Here is a 16,947-nt window from a genome sequence, read left to right on the forward strand (position 1 = left end):
TCAGAGGCAATTAGATGGATGGGAAGGCATCATGTCAGATATGGTCGGATAACCCTTGTTTGCCCAAGTAATTGAGATAAAGATGTATTGATTCTCTCAATCTAACTGCGTGTCCATAAAACAACATTGACCGGTGAGAATCTCTGGTGATATAGATTTTTGAAATAAGCAGGGGAGAACTGCCCGACTAGAAAGTCTGTTTGCATTCTTTTCCTGTTCCGAATCGCTTGAGGGCCTGCTGTAATAATTTTATGATGGAATATCAGTTCCTCAAAGGGTCAAGTATCATTAAGAGCCATAACATCTTCATATGTTCATGTTGAGTTCTCATCATCTAAGGGATATTTTGAGAAGATTATCACTCCTTCTGTCATGAACTCTCACATATTACAAAACTCTCACGTGTATTATTACACTAGACCGCACAAATGTCATCGACATGACCAAGACCTCATACCAAGCCATCTATATCCTCATAACTTAAGCCATTGTCAAAAGCGATGAATTCCTTCCAAAATTACGCTCAATCGCTTGATGATGCGCTGGCATACTCGGACTCGTCGTACTCGATTTTATCGTCGTCGCTGGAGTCACTATCTCCAGCCTCGTTGGCACCCATGTCGTCGACGCCGTAGTAGCCATCATCGTCCTGCCCATCGTTTTCAGCTAAACGGGACAATCGGACTGGTGCCAGCACAGTCTCTTCAGATATCCCATTGTCTATTTCTGCTGCCTTGAAGAAGACATGATCCTCTTGGAGACGCTTGCCCTGACTGACAAAGCCCATGGGGCTGTGAGCAAAGTCCTGCCCACGGCGACGGACTGCTAGCCACTCTTGTAGAAACGTCAGAGGACTTTTGGCGAGCTTGTGTTCGAGGTCATTTTGTGGCTTAGATGTCTCTGTCTCAGCATCCGTATCAGTCTCAGTAGGCTCTTCATCCTGTGCATGATTACCGAGCTCGCCACTCTGGATTCCGAGTAAGGAGCACAGGGCATCGTATTCGTCCCACTCAAAGTACAAGCGCCCGGCGTAGATTCCCAGCTCAACCCGAAGCCATTCTGGAGCTTTCCAGTCATTAGGTAGAGGAGGAATGCTATGGAAAGTTAGATCGTTGAATCGAAGCATTTTTCGTGTGATTGGTGCAGAGTAAACTAGAAGATGCGTGGGGACACCTGAGTTCCGCATGATGGGAATCAAAGCTTCAGCTTCTTCCGGCATGATGATGACAGCGATCTCGGCGACGGAACTCCAAATGATCCAATTGACGGGACGCTGAGGCTTTGTTAGTTCTAAAATTGTTAGAGGATAAGCGAGTAAAACACATACCAAGAAGTCATCGGTAGAGAGGTCTCCTTTGGGCTTGATAGTTCTGCCAAACTCGGCCGTCTCGAGTAATTTTGATTTGGTTACATTCGGTTGGACTTTGTACTTGCGACCAGTTCCTGTCTTTGACAGGGCATGGAATACGTGAGTGAAGTAATTCGTATCTGCAGGAAGCCTCCCAGTTTTGATAAAAGCCTCGAGGCTGGCGTTGAGACCTGGGAAAGAGAAAGCAGCAAAGTGTTGAGGCTTCTTGACTTGTCGCACTGATTCAACCTCGAAGGCAACCTCTCTCTCCTGCTCGACTTCCTGTAGAGCAGAGGCATGAACAGCTCGGCCAGTATCTTGAAAGGTTTTGCGTCTTGAATTGAGGTCATGAATAAAGCCTTTAAGAACCGCGTTGTTAGATGTCTGCATGCCGACGGCGCGGTTCTTTAATTTGGGCTCGTAAAGATTCTGCAGGCTCTGCTGTTCGTCCTGCTTAATCGCCTGGACATACGCTTTTCGCTGAGGCTTGTCGGTCAAGAAGTCCGGGTGATCTAAAGCGGCCTGCATCCGACGGCAGTAATCCATGCCCTGTGAATAGTACAAGGGCTGCAACTGCTCGATTTGGTCACATGTGTTGTCCAAAAGCCATTCGATGACATCGGCTGAGTTGATGGGTTCATGAATAGTCTTTTTTCGCAGGTCTGAGATGCTCTGGTGGACCTCAGGAGGGACAAAGAAAGAAACAATCTGAGTTGTTCCCAGCTGTCGTAGACGCATAGCAGCTACGAGTTGTTAGCGAATCGGCCTCGGAAGGTTCTGGTAACTGCATGCCAAACTTACCTTGAACAGTGTGGTCTTTGGTCTGGCCCAGACGAAGAGTGAGGGCACCCTTAGCTTTAGGAGGAAGCCTGAGATCCGTGCCACGGGTGTGGGCCTCATCAAGGTATACCAAGCATTTTGAAAGGTCATCAGCAAAAGGCGACGCGAGAAGGGGCGTTTTTCTTCCTTCCTTGGTCAAAATCCAAGGTTTGTTTTCTTCGTCAAAGTACAAGCCTGCCAAAGCGAAATGGTCAATCTTTAGCCACTGCTGAACCAGAGTGTAGTTGTCCATCTCCAATATCTGGGCTCCTGCATCGATCAGGATGCGGATGGACTTCGACTGAAGGCACCATAGGAGATCCATCTCGGTGGCCCTCCCCATGTGTTGAGTTTTCACATCCCGAGGTAGAATGCAATGACGATTTCGAGGGTGAAGGAGATAGGTCAAAACTTCTGCGCTTGTGTGATGAAGACTCGGCAGATCTTGTTGTTGAATGTTCAAAGGAAGCATTGTTCTGTTGTCATTGGTACCACTGAAGCCTGTACTCAGCGGTTTGCTTGTTGTCTCTTTGTCGTTCTCTGTTGTGCTTCCGAGGGGTGAGAGTGGAATGTCCCAGCCATTGGCCTGAAGTTTTACCTCAAACTGCTTGGCGTGTCGTGGGAACACGAAGTTGTTCAAGAAATAATCGATGACTACCTCATTGTACCGCACGACCTTCCAAATCTCTCTAAGCTGCATCTCGTCATCCACGTTGATTGAGTTCCAGGCCTTGAGGGAAGAAGGGAAATTCTCAGAGCTCTGGGTCCAGTTATCGTATTCGGTTGATGGATCGTCGGACTTGAGGATATGTTCGAGTGATTGTCGAAGTTGAGCTAGATTTATACCATCATAGTAGAACGCCAAACAAGTGAATAGTATCGCGACGTCAGGATGACCCCACTCGGATTGATCGCTCGGAACACCTTTGGCGTGAAAAGGCACTGCTATAGGATCGCGATGCGGATGGAGGCCGTACTCTACATTCCAGCGCTTCTTGAGGGTCATCATCAAGATGCGATTGACAAGGAGTCCTCGAAGAAGATAAACTGCTTGTCTCAAGCTAGGCTTGTCTGGTGAGAGATTCCGGATCCGCTCTATATTCGCAGCGTTAGGCCGAGCATGCATGAGAAAGTTCTTGACGGCGACTCTGTCTTTAGTTGCCATTGCCTGTTCAGTGAGAGGCAGAATGCCACCAGCACCGTGACAAATGTCTGCTGTAAGTCTCCGCACCAGCTCATCCTCAACGTCTTGCCTGAGGAAGAAGACAAAGGGGAATCCGCCCCCGTCTCGTCGAATCACGCTGATGGAGTGAGGGAAAGATCTTGATAAACCATACAGATGGTTATCAACAAGTCTCAGCACGGCTTCAACCACAAGCCAGCGATGTGGATGTCCATCAACTGCAGTCTGAGCTCCAGATGGGTAGATAAGCTGGGTTCTCACTGCGAGAGTATAGTCCGACTCGTCTAGGATATCTCTTGACACTCTTGTGAGCCATTCTTGGACCTTGATCATCGGTCCTGCCTGCGCTGGCTGCTCGTCCAGGAGTCGCTGTCGGCCGCTAAGCATGAATGACATCTGATGTTCGGGTTGGCAGATCATGACACCTCCAGACTTGAGCATGTCTCTGTGTATTGAATGATAGGCTCGCATGTTTTTCTCGGTAGTCGGGGTTCGACGTGAGAAGGGGACATGCCGAATACCCCTTCCAAGGATACCGCCGAGTCTGGCCTGCAACAGCTGAGCTGTTTGTTGGAGTAGAGCTTTTGGTACAATAACTCGCACAAGCTGTTTCTTGTTGGCGAGTGCTGCCGCAGCCATAGGGATAATACAGGAGGTTTTCCCTGCGAAACTGATTAATACTCAAATCGGCCGATATTATTTTCTTCCAGGGACAACTTACCTTGCCCCATGTTCATCTGAAGCACAGAATTGGATCCCGACCCAGGGGAGATTGTGGCTAAAGCTACATCAACTTGAACAGGACGGATCATCATGTTCGATTCTATTTCTAACAGGAGCCAATCTGGATGCTCTTCGGGCTTCCAATTCGAATGTCCCTCATTGGACTCCTCTTCGTGGTATCTTCCCGAGACGCTTTTTGACGCCAGGTCATGAAGTCGGACCAGTCTTTGGTGTTTCGTAATATTAACTCCCATTTCTAAAATGGCATTTTTCATTCCGCTTCCGAATTGTGTGACATCAGAAGCCGATCCGAGACAAGAAAGAAGTGTAGCCTTAGTCACAATCGGCCACAGGTTTCCTGCCTTGAGCCAAAAAATCCTTCTTTGTGAGAGTATTGCACTTGATTCCAAGGCTGTACATATCGCCCCGAAGGAGCCCTCGACCTTCTCGAGACTGCGGTGGATCTCAAATTCTCGAGATTTCATCGACTCTTTAGTACTGGACAAAGGAGTGTGCTGGAAGGCAGCGAGACTCTCCTGGAAGTCTGCTGCATAACGGCGCCGAACAGCTGACCTAGATGCCCCCAAGCGTTGGGTTATGAGATTCAATTTCATACTGGATTCTGACCTCACAGTTGATTCCGACAAACTCTTATCCATTTGGGCATTATGAGGCCTTGTGAGACCAGGCCAAGGGGGGTTGGCCACGGAACCTGTGTTTCTTTGCCAAGTGGCATTGCCGAACCCTGGAAAAAAGTCCTTCTCAGTCAAAAATGGCCGATCCACCAAGACTGAAGAAGGAATTTGATTCGTACTCGTTGTGGCCTTGAGAATACGATACGGTCTGGCCAGCAGTTGCCGAAGGTCGACGGTTTCAGTAACATCTCGCATACTTACCGTGTAGGTCTCCTCGGATAAGGGAACCGTAGGTGGTTCGTATCGGTCTTCTAGGTTTCGTCTATCAAGAATTGTCTGGACCTCTTTGAGATGCTCAGTGAGATCTTTGTTCATGAACAGGCGTTTCCACTCGGGACGAATGACTTCCAGCGCAGGCCCGATGTCAATCAGCACAGACCGAGATAGACCACTGACGTTCGGTTCCAGACAGGGCCATTGATTAAGGAGGTGGTTGGCCAAGTACTTGCAATCATCTTCAACTTTGGCTTCATGTTTCGCTTGCTCGATTTGCAACTTGCGTAATAGTTTGCCACTCGAATACTGCCCCAAGCCCATCGCATCGTTCTCCGGCGCCGCAACTCTGTAGGGCTTCAGCAGATGCAGAATATAGTCAAGCTGTGGTGACTGATTCGGTTGGAAATGATCAAACTCATCCCATTTGGGTAATTCAAGATCCTTCAGATCACTGAATACCGCGGACGCAACAAGGGTTCGAAGAAGTGGCATATTTGCGTCGAGATGGAACGACATTGGCCCGAGGAGGTACATCAACTTGTATCGATCTGTTGAGTCACGGGAAAACCGGACCAACGACCCCCAATGTTGAAGGATATTAACCTTCAGCCTCTCATTGATGGATGTCCCACTGAAGGCCGATGTAAAACCACCAACAGTGCTGCCTTGTGAGAGAGTTTGAGCAATACAATGTGTCGTCTTGAAGCTCTGGGGCCATTTCCGGATCAGGTTTGTGACTTCAAGCACATTGCGATGCATGATGTTGACTGTTGAGGGGCGATCCCGAGACATGTACTTCTGGTTAGCTGGTTGTGTGCAGCTGGACGTAATCCCTGGACACCTTGTGACAGCACCTTGTCGAAACATCGCTCGTGCATGTAGATGCATATCTCCTGAAGCAGGGAGCTCTGCCATCTTCACAATACCCTGTTCTTTGGCTGCAAACATTGCTAAAGTTGCAGACTCCTGAAGGATACGATCCACAATCTGCCTATATGCCGAGTTCTGAAGAATGATAGGAAGGGACTCAATCCAGGTATCTGTTCGCATAACCTTAAGATCTTGCGGATAGTACACTCTTCTCGGTGTTAAACCAGCTATCTTGTGCAGTACCAACATAGAGGGTGGGGTTAGGGGGGACCATGGCTGAGATATGCCCGCTTGAAGCCATTCAATAGCTTCTTCGGCTCCAGTGCGGCCGGTCAGAGGATCGGGCAGAAGAAAAGATGTGCACGCGTGAAGAAGAGCCTTGGTGAAAACCAGTGTAGGCTCAGGTGCGCAGTCGATCCGTCCAAGTGTGCTGTTGATATTGAACCTTCCAAATTTATCCGAGGGTTCGACCCTCACTGTTACATGACACCCTTCTGACCTAGCAGAGACGGGCCCGAGAGGCACCAAAATAGACCTGTGCATCGGGTTGGTAAGGCTAGTGCATACCAGCTTACTGCGGAGGCCGTACCAGGTCCCAGCATCTTGGTCCTTGTCGATTTGGCATTGTAGCTGAGGCGACTGGAGTAGACGGTTCCTGTTAGTGTAGAACACGATGTTGAGTCTTGGAAGCTCCACTGTAAGGTTCCGGTCTCCTCCAGGTTGATACACAGTGATCTGGCTGCGATCTTCAAGTGAGTCTAGGATTCGACTAATACGATTAAAGAGTGGACTTGACGGGTTGACAATATAATCCTTTGTAAGAAGGCCTCGGTAATGGCGCGTCCTCGAACATGTGCAGTCTTTGAGGCTCAAAATGTACCCCTTGTGAGGCTCATTCGGCCAAGGTCTGTCCTTGGAGGTTATAAAAATGTCTCCCGTTCTCAAGTGCATCCAGTGGAAGCAATTGTGCACAAGGGGTCCAGGAAGATCGGGGTAGTCGCCCTGAAAGGTCTCACGTGGGATCAATTGCAGTGCATAGTTTCCTCGGAAAGCTCTAACAATCAACTCCCGCGTTCCACTACCATATCCCACATGGACTTGGTATCTATAAGGTTTCACGCATAGGCCTGTTTTTCAATTAGCATACAGCACGTTGTTCGTAAAGTCGATAAGGTGCACTTACTGTACTGCATCCCCGGGCGACTTGATGGGAATGTCAGGAGAGCTTGGTTGCCAAAAAGTTCGTTCAGAACAACAGAATATTTTGGATCTTCTGGAAGTTTTCCCATTGGTTGGCAATCGACAAGGAGAAGCCCTCTAACACAGTTGAATGAAACGTTCTGCTCGATCGAGTCAACGCTGTCGCCTGTTCTAGATCGGCAAAATACCCAGTCCGGCGCTTCTGGGTACAATTTTACTTGCGAGAACACTCGAGGACATCCTTCTTCCTCCGGCCACATCTCACAGAGGGATCGTCGGAAGACTTCCAAGCCGTCAACAATTCGCTTCGACACAATCGGGGCAAGTCGATATGAAAGTCGGATATCTCGAATGATTGTATGCTGAAGGAGCTGGGGAAGCGCCTCCAACTTAACCACAAGGCTGTCATTCACAGTGATACTGCTCTGGATGAATATCTCGAGAGACAAGTCATCGAATTGAAGACGGCCGCAAGCCAGAGGTACATATGTGCGTTTGCATAACAGAGCAGCCCAAAGACCATACTGTTGGAATCGCCGTGCTGTCTCAGCTTCGACAACCTTGTAGGATTCAGCACGAAGGAGCTTGAACCAACGCACACACGTGTTCCTGGCACGTAGCAAAAGGGAAATTGTCTGCTCAGAAATATCGGGCATACGTGCTTCCCAAGAAAAGTCAAGGAGACGGAGGGTGAAGGTGACGATGGTTTCCATGAGGTAGATTTCTCTCCAATTGGCTGCCAGGCTGTCCAATCGATGTGATATTTGCTCTATGAAGGTTTCGCAGAATGAACGGTCACGGAAAACCTCATGGATGATGCGAAACTCACTCCTGGAATCATCTAGGGGCCCGCACTGAAGAGCCAGATGAGTGACGAGTAACATCGTGGCCTCATTGGAGAAGTTCAGGTTGGCCGATGCCAACTCGGCAAGAATAGATAGCCAGCGCCTGGACTTTCCAGATGCAACCGTCTGAAAAGCAAGATATTCATGAACGTTGATACCCTGGGGGCATCTCGAAGCTGTAGCCATGATTTCGTAAGAGGATGGTCCGTAAATACTTTTGAAGAAGGCAGCGTCTTGCTGCGAGAACGGGGAAGAGTCGGGTATCTCAAGCTTGACATGATGTAAGAAGCTCAGATGGCCCCTACGGCTAGGCCACTGTTTTGAGTTTTTATCACAATATGCCAACTTTAATCCGTTTGGTCGACAAACACCGTATCTGCCGTTATCCCATTCGATAGGGAATGCCAAAGAATGATAGTGGGTAGAGACAACTGTTCTAAAGTTAGCCGGGCCTTGCTTATAATTTAATCTTGTATTTGTATAAGTGATTCCGAAGAGAGGAGTTTATATCTAAACTTGTGTTCATGGTTCAAGTTTAGTACAAACTGTATGGTTCTTCTCGGACTTGAGTAGACATCATCCTGAAGGGTGGCCATGAGGGGTGAACGGTCGTCTGAATACTTACAAGGTTTAGTGACTGATGCCAGAGAGCAGCTCATTGATGAGTCGTTGGCATACTTCTGTAGTTGTTGGTAGTCTCGCGCCCAGCACTTGGGGTCAACACCTTCCTCTGCAGGCAGGGCTATCGACATAACGGTCCATGTAGCATCTCGATATTTTGCTAAAGTCTGAGGGCAAAGCAGCTCAAAAACTACAGCTTTTGCGACATGAGGATCAGAAGGGAGTGGATGCTCATAGGCCTGGATACTAATTCTCTTCAACTGTCGCTTCAAGTAGCAGCGACGACAATCGCGGTCATGATAAGGGGGCAAGTGGGGATTGTCCTCGTCCACCATGTAGACACATGTGCTCTCATCGATAACTTTGGATAGCCTTGAGTACTCTTCGCTTTTTGTCTTCCATTCCTTTTCTTTGCTGTCTCGCAAATGGGTCGCCCATGCCTCTATTGACTCATGCAAGTCGTTCATCTCACCAGACATGTCAGAGTCATCATAGAAGCGATGTCCAAATGATCCCCGGACAGGATCGTCAAAAATGCTGGTTGTTGAACCTTGGCAAGCAGCAATGCGATCCTGTAGATAAACCTGGATCTTCTGCAGCCGCTTCATATCATCGAAGGTAGAAAGTAGCAGAACATCCAGCATCTCGGGTCGAAAGACAGGGTGAAATTCGCCGAGGAGTGGGTACATCGCACAGGCTGCCTTATCCATGGTAACCCACAGATCCATGATGTTCAAGATCAGTGAACTTTTGAGTTCAGGGATGCCATCGTAGGCCCTATAAGCTTGTCGCAGATACTCGCTTATCAAAGCAGCTGAGCCTACGACATTTGTGTGTGGAAGGGGGCTTTGCTCATGGCAAAGGCTGGCGATGGCGAGTTCTTTATCAATTAACTTGAAGTGCTCGACGGCGAACGAGCTAAGATGCTGCTTGGCAGCCTGTGCAACATTCGTGGTACCTTGCCGCTCAGTGTTTACCTTGAAAGGCCTTGAATAGCCTCTCCAGATTTTGTTGAGGGTAATCCCGCTCATCTTCAGGTTCAGCTTCATATCCTCGAAAGAAGCTTGCTTCGGCAGCGGAGGGATAGTTTTAGTCATGGTCAACTTCTGGTGCTTCCACGACACTTCGATGAAAGCATTTGCCTTGGAAATTGAATTCTGTAATCCGGGGCCGAGTTGGGTGAATAGATACTCAATTCTCTGGGCCAGATCTTGAGACCGATCCTTATCGACTTCTAGCTTGACTAGCCGTCGGCAAAGCTTTTTCTTGAGGAAATCGAGACGGTCAAGTCGTATTTCTCCTGATTGCTGCACATGTGTGAGAAATTCACTGAAGAGGTGAGCTAATAAAAACTTGTACTCAACTCGCGCAATTTCACCCAAACGTTGAGCAAGGTAGCGAGAGATGGTAACTCGCAGCACGAGCCAATAAGGAAGTCGTTTCCATGGTCTTTCTGCATTGTTCCACAGCACATCGTCCCGGACCATCTTCTGCAGAAGAGTTGGGGCGAGGCGGCGGCCGTTTTGTTGCAGAATAGCCATGAGCATAGAGGAAATAAGAGCAGGCTCTGATGTGTTGCGAAACTCGGGCATAGACGTTCCCGCTTTGAGTGCTTGTGCGGAGAAGTCTGTGAGTGATTCTCGCGAAGCGTTGTCGAGGAAATTGGCTAGGTTGGAGACGAAACCATTCTCACGAAATGTGGCAAGGGGGACTGCCACTGCACATCCAGGAAAATCCCACTGAAGCGCATTTTCAGTTGCTAGAACGTCCTCATTGCGCGCCGAAGTCTCAAAGGCCTCGAATACGACAGAGGCACCAAAGACAGCACTGAATCAAGTTAGTTGACATACTGTGGTTTTAAGGTGAGTTATGAAGACAGAACTTACTCATGCGAACGCCGGATGTAGAGAGCACAGTTCTGACTCCGTACATAGACGACCAGAAAGTCAGACTCTCCAAAATCGTTGAGCTCTCGAATGAGTGCAGTTCGGTCGACATGACCTCCGGCATGAATGCTTTGGGTAACACGAAGGCCTCGTTCGATCAAGCTCCAAACGTAACTCTGGTCGTTGCCGGGAAGATCTCGCATGTGCTTCACAGAAACCAGGAGTCGGTTAAGCAGGGCTTTCTCGAGCTCGTCGAGATTGGAGTCCTGTCTTTGCGGGAGTTGGGGAGGGAGTACGAGATGGTTGTAAAGAGCGTCGTTGAGCGACAAAGACTTTTCTCTGTCGCTCTTGCCATTCCGAGAGGGAATGGAAGTCACGGGGGGGGGCATCGCTTCTAGCACCTGAGGCACCGCGTTTCTACCAACCTAATAGGTAGGCCAGGTGATTCAGTGTCAACTCTAAGGCATATAAAGTAAGCTACTACCTTATCTTACAGTTCTCAGTATGTGGCAGTTGAGGTTATACTTACAATGAAAAGGTCAGATACAGTAAGAACGATGAAGGTGAGGAGGGTAAGGGTAAAAAGAGATAGAAGAGAGAAATTAAGAGCGAAGAATGGATCTCGGAGAAGAAATTCGACAATGCGAAGGGTGCGTAGGTGAGTGATTCATTCACCTTGTGAGGCTGCTGCTGCTTAATGATACTGGCACTGCCCAGCAACTGTCAGTGCATGCGATAGCAAGACAGCCTCCCATTTTGGCCCACTAATTGGATATCCATACCAAACAACACCAGAATAGAGTAAATCATTGGTACCTACCTGATATTCACGGAGTTGAGACAGACTCCAAACCCTTTGTGAACCAGCTCGATTGATATCGAAGGCGTTTCTGTAGTTGAAGTCAAAGTGAGCCTCCAGGCAGGGTGATTGGATCATCAGCAAACAAAAGATGAACGATATCAAAAGTGAAGCTACATTTTAGGTATCTATCTACCTATACAAGTACATATCTTTGACTTGAAAGTGGTTCGCTCTGTGGCTGGCTGCCTTGCAGCAAATTGCAGGCAGGGGGCCAACTGCTGGTGGCCGTTTGTGAGCCGAGAGGCCCTCAAAAGACGGCCTCATGCAGACGGCCAACCACAGCATACGCTTCAAGTTGATTAGGCCGTAAGAGATAGATCATAACCGGGAGGCCTTAGAAGTTCATGTATACCTACCTAAGTAGTTATGTGCAAGGGATAGGAGATACTGGAAAAATGCATATTCTTCTAAACAATCACATCGTTCTATCATCTCTTTTCAAGTCAGGAGTAACTTGCAACAGGATCACCCAAGACATCCAAACGAGGTGTAACCCCTAATCCCGGCTCCTTTGGTGCATGAACCCTCCCATTCCTAACCTCAAAGTTTCCATCCGCCGTCTTCACAGTAACCATGTCTCTACACTCTAATATACACCTAAGATTCCTCTCCGGAATAGTTTGCCCAAGATGAGCGATTGCCGCAAAAGCGATATCCGACCCGGTGGTCTCCTGGCAACTCATGGTGTAGCCTGCCGCAAGAGCAATGTCCCTATGTCGTCGACTTTTGGTCAAACCACCGTTCTTCGAAATCTTGATCCCGAAGCCTTCGGCCGCGTCATTTGCTATCATCTGGATTATTGAGGCGTCTGTGGTGGCAAGCTCATCTAAGTGAATAGGCACGTTGCTTCTTCGACGAAGAGAGACGATCTCGCGCCATGTGGCACAGGGGGCTTCTAGAACAAAGTCCAAGCCAGGCGGGAGGAGCCTTAACATGCGAAGGGCGTTTTCAACGGTCATTCCACCGTTGGCATCTACCAGGAAGAACTCACCGGGCTGCATATCAGCCAGAGAGTCAGTCATTCGCCGAGCATCTTCACCAGGATCTCCGCCGATCTTGACGGAGTGTCCGATGTATCCCCGTGCTCGATGCTCTGCAACACGCTTTCGCATATCCTCGGGTTTGTCCATATAGATTGACGAGATGATTGGCAGGCCAACATCAGTGCGGCCACCAAGCAATTCGCAAACAGGCATTCCCACTGACTTGCCAAAGATGTCCCAGCAGGCAATATCGATCGGAGTTTTGGCGTGCTCGTGACCGATCAGAGCAGAGTCCATAGCCTCATTGATGCGATCAACTCGCCTTGGGTCCAGGCCGACCAGCCAGGGAGAGATCTCGGCAATGCCTGCTCTTACGCCAAGAGCATGAGAGGCGATGTAAGTTGACCCGAAAGGGGTGCTCTCGCCCCATCCTTCGATGCCGGTATTGGTAGTAATTCGGACAATGGTTGCATCAAAACTCCTATACTCTCGGCCACCTGACAGATAGTAAACGCCCCCAGAGTAAGGCAGGTCGACTTTGAAGACGTCTATCTTCGCTATCTTGAGTTCAGACATCTTGTTGGGCAAAGAGTGGAGAGAAGTTTGTAGAACTATTGCAGGAGGGCATGTGAAGAATAATTGAACGGAGAAGCTAGAGCATGGTGTCACACTTCTTATACACGCTGGCCTTACCGATGCTACTCTGACAAAATGAGCCTACTTCAGATTCCCCTGTACCCCAAGAATGAAGCTTCGACGCCATGAATCCAAAGAATGCCGATCTATCAGCGGCTTCCCCTCATTTCGATAGGAATATTCTTCAAATTTTCCTTTTTTGGTCCGTGAGTTTACGGAGTTCTAAAGGAGATATCATCTGAATAGCAAGAACGGGAACGGGAGATTTACTGGTATATTCTTCATAAAGTGTGGTGTCTGCGGGTTCCTGTGCCGAGATAATGCAAGGTTGGCCGATGGTGTAAGCCAGCTGTCCCAGGGGTTGAGATACTGTTCAACAGTAACAGCAGGAATTGACGAATTACGTAGGTAGATCAAGTTTGTCACTTTTGCTGCTCGTTCCAAGTTCAAGCTTTCAACGAGCTTGGACATGCTGTTCAGATTTATTGTTTCTATTGAATCGACCCTTTCAAATAAACATTCCTTACATTCGGGAATGGCAACCGAGTTCCGAGTATGTGGCATATATCCAAGTCATCACTACGGTCTCTTTGAGGCAGAATCTTCTAATAATATCAATTTTAGTGTAAATCCTAATCAATAGTTTACTTGCTTCAAGATAAAATATCCTTTTGGACACTTAACCAACCTCGCGATAGTTGCAATCTTCCTTGAGATGTGGATACCCTACGGCTGAGGAACCCGACATCACCCAAGACCAAACACTCCTCCACGTCTTGGTTACCAAAACAGGAAAAGACTTTATAACATAATTCAACTACAGCGAGGCATCAATAAACTCTTCTACTCATGATACAATGCCAAGATTGATTATAAATGAGGGAGGCTACCCCGCGTGGATCTGTCAGCAACAAGACGTCTCATCACGACAACCGCAATATAAGAACAATAGTCTCCGGCTCTGAGATCAGGTTACGACAGCAATAGGCATTCATTCCTAATACACTATCTTGCTCAGAACTACTCTCTTCATCACCAGAAATGTCTCAGCCAACTCAACGCCAAGCGTGGCGTCGGACAGACGATTATACAAAAGGCGCCCCCAAGGTGAAACTCGTCACAGAAGACCTTCCTCTACCTCTTCATCCAACCGCCGTTCTCATAAAAGTGCACGCAGTTGCTCTCAACTATCGCGATGCCAACATAGCCAATGGCGGTAACCCCTGGCCTGTTACTCCCAATGGTATTCCTGGAAATGATGCCGCCGGTGAGATCGTTTCAGTCGGGAATAGAGTCTCGCTCGTCCAAGTGGGCGATCGTGTTGCTCCGATCACGGACTCAGAATTTGTGAATGCTCGCTCGACGGGAAGATCTTGGCTCGCGGCCAATGAGGATGGAATCTTGGCCACTTACATTGCCTTTGATGAGAAGTTGGTGACGAAATTACCTGAGCATCTTGATTGGATTCAGGCTTCCATCATCCCTTGTGCTGGAACGACCGCTTGGTCTGCCCTTAAAGGCGCTACAATCGGGCAAACAGTGTTGATCCAAGGCAAGTCCCTTCCCGGAATTTTATTGATAGGGTATCTAATAATTAACGAATCTCAGGCACTGGAGGCGTTTCTACTTTTGCTCTCAAGCTGGCTCGCGCTTCTGGTCTTCGGGTCATCCTTACTTCCTCAAGTGATGAGAAGTTGAAACAAATCAAGGAGCAGTTCGGAAAACCAGAGATCCAAACCGTCAACTACAAGGCTCACCCAGAATGGCACAAGGAAGTCCTCCGTCTAACAAACGGTTTCGGCGTTGATATCGTCGTTGAGAACGGTGGCAGCAGTTCTCTCGTTCGGTCCATGGAGTGCACTCGACGTGGAGGCATTGTGAGCCAAGTTGGTTATCTGGGCGGCCCTAAACCTGAACATTTGAAGGAGTTTGTTTCCACTATCATTGATCGACGGCTGAACGTCCGTGGTATCAACGCGGGATCTAAGGATGATCAGGATGAACTTATGGCTGCCATCTCTGCGACACAGATGACTTTTGAGGATATCCTCGACTCAACTTGGTCTTTCGACAAGGCAGATGAGTCAATCGAATATGTTTGGCAAGGCAAACAGGTTGGAAAGGTCGTCATCAAACTTGGTGATTAGACAATGGTTAACTGTAGTTAATTTAAGACAAATGCTAAGCATTGTCGTGGAGTTGACAAAACCTAAGTAGTTAGTTAGTCATAGCAAGAGGAAGAGACGTCATTCGAGTTTCGGTAATCAGTTATATGGCAAGTCACTTCTATGGACATGATGGGTACTCCAAATCGGTTTATATTGAGACAGTTAGACAGCCTGTTAGTTGATCAAAAAGGACAAATACAAAACGCCAACTTACCCCTTTCTATATTCCACACTTTACTTACCGTTCCAAACCAAGAACCACTCAGCACTTGTCAAACCAACCGATTCCAAGTCTAGCCATCCTCTTCTTCTTGGCCGCAATGAGAAACAATGCACCCAATAACATAGATGTACCAGCAAACGCCTGCGCGCCCTTGAAGCCAAGCTCTGCATCAATAATCGCACCTGCAGCAGGTGGTCCTGCAAGGGAAGCAAAGCTAGCAATCGTGAAGGCCATTCCCATCCTAACACCAATCTTATTCAAATCCTCAGTCAGCAAAGAGATACCAGTGGGGAAGAGACTCTGGATCGCTGCGGCGAGAATACCATAGAAGACGGACCATACATACAGACCTGGCTTGTCGGCAACCCCCATCCAGCAAAATAGTATCACTCCAGCAAAGAACGAGTGCGGTGCGAAGACATTGATGGCACCGACGTGATCAGCTGTCCAATTTGCGAGCAGTCGCCCAAAAACTCCAACGCCGTTCAGAATCATCAACAGATTCAGAGACTGATTGAAGGTGAAGGCCGGGTCGATAGCTGTGCGGGAGAAGGCTGCCATAAAATAGTAAGCCAAGTATACCCCCAGGCAAGTAAAAAACGATGCAGTGACGTACAACACGTACTCAATATCCTTAAAGGCAGAAAAGTCTACCAGGGGAGCAGATCGGCGCGGTCGAAGTCGAGGCTTGACAAGAACCAGAGCGATAAGTAGAAGGAAAAGCTGCACGAAACCCACAATGCGCAGAGTCCAGCCAAAACCTACCTTTTGAAGAAGAGCTCGAACCAGGAGGGGAAACAAAACACCTCCTATTGCACTTCCACATGCTGCGACTCCCATGGCTAGAGCTCGCTTTCTAGCAAAGAATGTCGATAGTACTGCCAGCACCGGGCAGAACAGACAGCTATGCCCCAGACCAACGAGAACACCTTGAACACCAAAGTAGTGCCAATAGTCAGTACAGACCGAAGTAACCATGATACCTATGACCTGAAAGACGATACCACAGGCAAACACCCAGCGGAAATATCCAGCGTCAACAAGACGTCCTGTCAAGGTACCGACGAAGAATAGGAGGAAAACACTGATGGACCCGATCCAGGAGATCTTACTTGCTGGAAGGCCAAGATGCTCAGCATAGTAGGCCTGGAAAATGCCAAAAGAGTTGACCCAGCCCCAGGTGTTCACATATACCAAGTGTGTCGACAGAACGACACACCACGCTCTCCATCCACCATCAGGGGGTGGTGCTGGAGCTGGGGCTCGTGAGCCATCTGAAGAGGCTAGGCTAATCGCCTCCTCAAACAGACTCTGCCCAAATTCAGACTCTGATTGATTTATACCGTCAGATTGGGCCTCTACGTTCCCGGCAAAGGGATTATACGCTTGCCCAACAGCACTTAATGACTGCAGGTGAAATCCTTGATCCATATTAGCGCTGGAAGAACGATGAACGATGCTCGAGGGGTCGACGGAACACTGAGTGAAGATGGGGATGAGAGTAGTGACTGGACAATCCGCAAGGTTATATACTCATCTAACCAGTATTCACTATTGTTCCTCTTGTGTCTTTCAGAGGATTGTTCGTCAGGCCATCCACAAGTTCACCGCTTGGGCATAGAACAATTGTACTCCAACAGCATCTTTAAAGTCCAACTGACTGAACAAA

At 48.4% G+C, this 16,947-nt stretch overlaps 4 protein-coding genes across 4 annotated transcripts; 1 reads left to right on the plus strand and 3 right to left on the minus strand.

The window, feature by feature from the left end:
- Positions 1 to 523: 523 nt before the first annotated feature.
- Positions 524 to 10,795, minus strand: FTJAE_5524 (uncharacterized protein; the record flags this gene model as incomplete). Its single annotated transcript, XM_037352041.1, has 10 exons — positions 524 to 1,273; positions 1,328 to 2,091; positions 2,150 to 4,012; positions 4,072 to 4,646; positions 4,701 to 6,981; positions 7,038 to 7,823; positions 7,884 to 8,214; positions 8,269 to 8,330; positions 8,525 to 10,347; positions 10,407 to 10,795. 10 exons carry the CDS (start codon positions 10,793 to 10,795, stop codon positions 524 to 526), a joined length of 9,624 nt encoding a protein of 3,207 aa, XP_037207366.1.
- A 916-nt stretch (positions 10,796 to 11,711) lies between these two features.
- Positions 11,712 to 12,827, minus strand: FTJAE_5525 (L-alanine-DL-glutamate epimerase s of enolase superfamily; the record flags this gene model as incomplete). Its single annotated transcript, XM_037352042.1, has 1 exon — positions 11,712 to 12,827. One exon carries the CDS (start codon positions 12,825 to 12,827, stop codon positions 11,712 to 11,714), a length of 1,116 nt encoding a protein of 371 aa, XP_037207367.1.
- A 1,101-nt stretch (positions 12,828 to 13,928) lies between these two features.
- Positions 13,929 to 15,034, plus strand: FTJAE_5526 (alcohol dehydrogenase; the record flags this gene model as incomplete). The annotated part of the gene is made up of 2 exons (XM_037352043.1): positions 13,929 to 14,373; positions 14,496 to 15,034. 2 exons carry the CDS (start codon positions 13,929 to 13,931, stop codon positions 15,032 to 15,034), a joined length of 984 nt encoding a protein of 327 aa, XP_037207368.1.
- A 283-nt stretch (positions 15,035 to 15,317) lies between these two features.
- FTJAE_5527 (monocarboxylate transporter 4) lies at positions 15,318 to 16,709 on the minus strand (the record flags this gene model as incomplete). The annotated part of the gene is made up of 1 exon (XM_037352044.1): positions 15,318 to 16,709. One exon carries the CDS (start codon positions 16,707 to 16,709, stop codon positions 15,318 to 15,320), a length of 1,392 nt encoding a protein of 463 aa, XP_037207369.1.
- Between the last annotated feature and the right edge of the window lie 238 nt (positions 16,710 to 16,947).

Source organism: Fusarium tjaetaba (genome assembly GCF_013396195.1).
Source record: "Fusarium tjaetaba strain NRRL 66243 chromosome Unknown NRRL66243_c0000107, whole genome shotgun sequence".
NCBI classification, from domain to species: Eukaryota; Fungi; Ascomycota; class Sordariomycetes; order Hypocreales; family Nectriaceae; genus Fusarium; species Fusarium tjaetaba.